General features: G+C 37.4%; 1 protein-coding gene across 2 annotated transcripts; it reads right to left on the minus strand.

Moving 5' to 3' along the window:
* Positions 1 to 669: 669 nt before the first annotated feature.
* On the minus strand, positions 670 to 4,391 carry LOC119629088 (uncharacterized). Of its 2 annotated transcripts, none has more exons than XM_038013744.2 (2): positions 4,086 to 4,391; positions 670 to 3,581 (listed from the first exon to the last, which is right to left on the minus strand). In XM_038013744.2, the coding sequence occupies exon 2, from the start codon at positions 3,576 to 3,578 to the stop codon at positions 2,406 to 2,408; it is 1,173 nt and encodes a 390-aa protein (XP_037869672.1). In that variant the 5' UTR covers positions 3,579 to 3,581; positions 4,086 to 4,391; the 3' UTR covers positions 670 to 2,405. The 2 variants fall into 2 exon arrangements, with proteins under 2 accessions (XP_037869672.1, XP_037869670.1); XM_038013742.2 differs by having other exon boundaries at positions 670 to 3,587.
* Positions 4,392 to 6,094: the final 1,703 nt, after the last annotated feature.

A 6,094-nucleotide genomic window follows, 5' to 3' on the forward strand; every position in this document is an offset into this window, starting at 1 on the left:
AAGAAAAAACAACTGGGACTTAACCAATTTATTGCTTTGTCTACATACAGTCAACGATATTGGACAAAGCGGCGCGACTCGTATCAAATGATAATTAATTGCTCTGCGTCGCGTCGGCCAGAGACCGCCCTCTGTATTTATACAAAACTCAGTCATGCAATAAAAATGTTTTTGTAAGCACCCTGCATTTTAATAAATCTCGCTCAATTTCAAAAGTAATAAATAATGTAACTAAATAATATAACTAATATAATACTTTTTACTGGTGGTAGGACCTCTTGTAAGTCCGCGCGGATGGGTACCACCACCCTGCCTATTTCTGCCGTGAAGCAGTAATGCGTTTCGGTTTGAAGGGTGGGGCAGCCGTTGTAACAATAAAAAAAAAAAAACCTTGGAACTTATATCTCAAGGTGGGTGGCGCATTTACGTTGTGGATGTCTATGGGCTCCAGTAACCACTTAACACCGGGTGGGCTGTGAGCTCGTCCACCTACCTAAGCAATAAATTAAAAAAAACTACCCTCAATTAATTGTAAAGGTTTTATTAGCAATTAATTTAGTGTGTGTGAAGTATTTTTAAATTTATTGATACAGGTGCGCGTTCTTAGTGTAAGACTCCACTTCCAACAGTCAGGAAATAATACACAGATTGCAGTAGTTTACTTAATTCTGTATTGCTTTATTTGAAACTCCACTTTTACAATCTTTAGACATCTGCTCACTACCGAATACACTGATTTCTCCTTTCGTTTCTCAGACTACCGCCTTTTTTATTATCTCACAACCCCACCACTGGCATTGCTACCACCAACAGTGTTGCTATTTGGCAATACAAAAATTGCCTTAACTTTAACATGACCAATTTTATTTTAATTATTTTACAACAAACCTTACATTCGACCGTCCTGACACCATGTATGTCCCCATACATGACCCAGGTGGTAACCTTACATTAGGCCAATATTAGTCGTCAGCGTAACAGCGTTAACAGTAAATTACAAAAAAAAAGAGGCACTTAACATTTTTTCATTTAAGTGAAACAAAATACTCCTTAAAAGTTATACATATCAAAATTTCTTCGAAACAGACAGTAAATTCTCAGTTGTAAACTGCCATAACAAGCCAATTTTTAGTTGTGTTACTGCCATGACAAGTCAATTCTCAATTATGAAACTGCCATGACAAGTCAATTCTCAATTATGAAACTGCCATGACAAGTCAATTCTCAGTTATGAAAATGCCATGACAAGTCAATTCTCAGTTATGAAAATGCCATGACAAGTCAATTCTCAATTATGAAACTGCCATGCCAAGTCAATTCTCAGTTATGAAACTGCCATGACAAGTCAATTCTCAGTTAATGTGTGCCTTGAACCAATCAATTCTCAAGGACTTTATGAAATACACAAGCTGAACCAATCAATTCTCAGCTGTAGTATTTCCTGTCTCGCCTTGAACCAATCAATTCTCAAGGACTTTATGAAATACACAAGCTGAACCAATCAATTCTCAGCTGTAGTATTTCCTGTCTCGCCCTGAACATCAATTCTCAGCTATAGTATTTTCTGTCTTGCCTTGAACCAATCAATTCTCAAGGACTTTCTGGTCGAGGTGCGAACCGATCAATTCTCGCTCCTGACCTGTAAACAAAGAAAGAATAATTCGGTAGCGTAAGTGCTTCATCAATTCAGTTATATATGTGTATCATTTAATCATCCATTTATTGTTATTAAATTGACAAATTAATTGACAATAATATTACATAATTGACATTAAATAATGTAATTGACAAAAATTATTAAACACTTAGAATTATTCACGGTCAGTAGTAAAGATTTACTTCCCACTGATCCACCAAGTTTAAGTGACGCGACATGTATCCAGGGCTTTATTAAATCGAATATAGCATTTTATGCTTCATTCCCATTCCCTCAAACCCAGGGAGACGGACTGACTGACTGAACGAACCTGATTTATAATTAGATAACTCAAAATATTCTTTAGATAATCTACTTAAGATCTTAACTATGTCAGCTGCTCAAGACTTGCTACATATTTTCTCTCAAGGGATTTATCATATTCCTTATATAAATCTGAGTGGGACAGTTCAGAATTCATGCTTAAAAACCGTTAAGTAGTTGAATTTTTCATAATAATGATATGCGATTGTTCTGTAATGTTTGATTGATTAACGAAGAATTACATCAGATTGTCACCTAGCCTACAGAACACTAGCACGTACGTCATCAAATTTCGAGATGAAAAGGTATACTCTCCGAGGACTATATTAACTTATAACCAGAGCCTTTCATGGGGAATATTGTCTTGAATGTTCTCTATTTTATGTGTGATACGACTCGAAGAAAATGTCGTTAAGATAAGTTTTCGGTTAATTTTGCACTAGAGCTAGTTATTTTTAGAGACCACCAAACCGATTGAGGAACCCTCTTCCTGATTAAAACAGGTTTCCGTTTTATGTCCTATCTTACCACATTTGTTACATTTATCTAGCGGCTTTGGGCACTGTAAATACGGATGCCCCTGCTGTTTGCAGTTAAAACAATAAATACCTTGACCGGAATTCTTTTTAGAATTTGATTCAGTGTCAGAGGCATTTTTATTTCTCAAATGCGATTGATCATTAATCAATTGATCTGTGTCCCAACTCATTAAAAACTGTAAAAGATTTTCTGGAAGAGAACAGCGCAAAGCTAAGGCACTAGACTTCATAGTCCTGTCACTAATTCCGTGAATTATGCAGTCGACAGCGCGCTTACCAGAAATACCACATAGGTTTAACAGAGACAGTTTTTCATAATAGTATTGCTCTATAGGTTCATTAAGCTTGCTTTTTCGTCTCAACATGTCTTCTAAGCACTGGCCATAATTTAGTTCGTGAGGAAACGCGTTTATTAATTTATCTTGCCACTCTTGCCACGTATACAAGATCGTATCTAGACTCTCGAACCACAACTTGGCCAATCCTTGAAGTTTTTGTAGTGAAAAGTGTATAGTAGTCCTATCGTCCCAACCATAAACCGACGCGCATTCATTAACCTTTTTCAGCCACACGTCTATTCGCTGATTTTTAACAGAAGGGTCAAAATTTGGAAGAATATTCTTGTGATCTATATTTTTATTAATCATCGGTGTGTTCTGCGGTAACGGTTGAGATTCGGGACCGTGCTTAATAGACTGTATTATTTTGACAACATCATTAGTAGAAAAGGAAGGACTACGTGACCTGATATGTGTGGCACGACGTTCATGGTTGACTTTTGCATGCCGCGCATCGTCACTCCGGCGCACCTCTGTAGCTGCACGAAGAGAGGTCGCAAGTGGCCTCTCGCCTGAAGGGCGCCGTGTACTTCTCTCGCGTCGCCGTACTATCTCCCGCTCTTGCTGCAGTTCCTGTTCTAGTCGCTGGATACGTTCTTGGTACAGTTCCAGCTCCCGGGCCCGGCTGCACGTGCGAGAGCTACGGCTGCGAGTACGAGATCGGTTGGGACCCGCTTCGCCTCGGCTTCCTTTACGGCTGCGCGAGGGTGTCATCAAATGATGTGTGCCTTCTCTATTCATGTTCTGGAACTTGCAGACGTTGCAAAATGTTATTCTAAATTGAACGTGAATTGAACCTATAATAATATAATATGAGAGATCAATTGTTTGTCTATAAATTCTTAGTCATCGCACCCATATCAAAATTATTTCACCTACCCCAAACGAAAATATCAATGAAAAGCATAGGCAGCGTTTTATCGACGGATCCACCATGCGAGTGGAACAGCGAGCAAAAATTAGTGGAATGATAACTATATAAAGTTCGTAACCAGTTATTAAATTCGTGGTTGAAGCTCAACAAACATTTGAACGTTAAGTTAAATTGAAACACGTGACATAACCATAACATTAGATACATTTTAGTTCTCAGTTATTCTGAATTAAAATAGTGGCTAGATACAGCAGAAGATGCTATCCCGTGCTAAGCTTTGAAGCTACCTCCGTACTCAGCGCGATTCTAATTCATTTTTTTTTTCGAATCAAATAATTACGTCAAATTAACAAGAAACTCAAAAATGTACTTACGTGAGGCGACCGCACTTCTGAGATGTAAGACTCCACTTCCAACAGTCAGGAAATAATACACAGATTGCAGTAGTTTACTTAATTCTGTATTGCTTTATTTGAAACTCCACTTTTACAATCTTTAGACATCTGCTCACTACCGAATACACTGATTTCTCCTTTCGTTTCTCAGACTACCGCCTTTTTTATTATCTCACAACCCCACCACTGGCATTGCTACCACCAACAGTGTTGCTATTTGGCAATACAAAAATTGCCTTAACTTTAACATGACCAATTTTATTTTAATTATTTTACAACAAACCTTACATTAGGGCATAGGTATATAGAATATTATTAGATGAGAACGCATCAGAATTACTCGTTGTAAGTGGTCAATTTCGAACAATTTTCATATTTTTTGTATATTTTTTTTTTATTCGAATGTCGAATCTCCTACGATATGCCTGCGAGGCGTTTCTTAAGTGACCCACTCGAACCTTACCCGGGACAGAATGAGGAGAGGTAAGAGGTACGACCACGGTCAATACTGAAAATAGAGGCGCAGCATACCAAGGACACCTAGTCGAAGCAGCCATCGGGAAAAATTACTACCCATCATGGTCGGAGGTCTTCTTACCGGTCAGTCGGTGACGCTTATGTTTCGTCATATTCCGTGGGTTCAGAACAAGCCAGCCGGGTCGGAACGCCATACACCACCAATCAGTCACTCTTTAGAATCAACTCTGTGCTATAGCGTAAACTGTCGAATTTACCATAAAAGTCTTGGTAGGTATCGGTGATATCTTGTAAGATATTTAGTAAGTTGCTAATGTGTCGACGATAAAACAGGACTTACATTTGTATCTTTACTACGCCTACCTGTATTAAACCGACGTCATTACATCGGTGTCCTGAGTTTACATAAGTCATTGAAAACCAGGACAGGTGGGCGAGCAGAGGCTCAGCTTGCAGTGGTGAGATTTGCACACATTCTACCGGCAAATACTTTATTGACCAGTTAGAAAACTAGACATGAATTCCATACAGCATCTATATTATAATAAAAATACAAGTTCTTATATAAATTCAAGCAGTTCCAGAGACTATATAAAGCTGAAAATAAGTATGAAAAAAAGGAAAAGATTCTTTTTCGAAACCATAGCATACATAACGTTCAGGGGTTATTGGAACCCGTAGACATCGCAAGGTTTATAGCGCCATAGACCTTGAGACGTGAGGTCTAAGTCTCAAAACTATTGTATAGTGGCTATCAGACCTTTCAAACCGGAATGCATAACTTCTTTCTGGTAAAATAAAGGACGTCCTCCCAATAGTCACTATGCAAATTTTAATTTTGGTGGGTTTGAAGGCCATCGATGTTTATTGAATTTTGGTAATCAATTGGAGAATGACAAATTATTCCGAAGGTCGAATTTCGGGCAGCTTATAAATAATCCTTCCTAATGTCCTAGCGCCTACCTAGTCTTTCATGAAATTATATGGTTAGAAGCACGGATAGAAGGACAAATGCAGTGAAAAAGCTCTCTAAACTTTCTATTTGTCTACCTAGAAAATAAATTAAAATAAAAAATTTTTTTTTTCAATACTTTGAGATTTAACAGTAAGTTATTGAAGTGAAAACTTCTTTAGAATAGTTGTGATTTCAAACCGGATGCAACGGAAAAAATGACAGGTAAGAGACACAAATACAAAAATGTGTAGGATGAAGCCAGCAAAGAATAAGACAGAAATATACATACTATTTAATACAGCGCCATCTGTGAGATTTTTTAATACTAACGTGTGTATGAAAGCTCTTGTAGTGAATTTTAATTTAGGATTATACGTGAAATTAAAATATCAATTCACAGAGGGCGCTACCTTACAATTATTTACTAATGACAAAATTTTACATATACTTAAGACGTTTAGGATAATTGTATTTTAATTTTGGAAGGTTTCACTTCTACCACGTGTGAATTGCACACATTTTGTTTTTTTTTCTATTAGAAAACTTTAACTACCGA

The sequence above is a fragment of the Bombyx mori genome, chromosome 1 (genome assembly GCF_030269925.1).
Source record: "Bombyx mori chromosome 1, ASM3026992v2".
In the NCBI taxonomy this organism is placed as follows: Eukaryota; Metazoa; Arthropoda; class Insecta; order Lepidoptera; family Bombycidae; genus Bombyx; species Bombyx mori.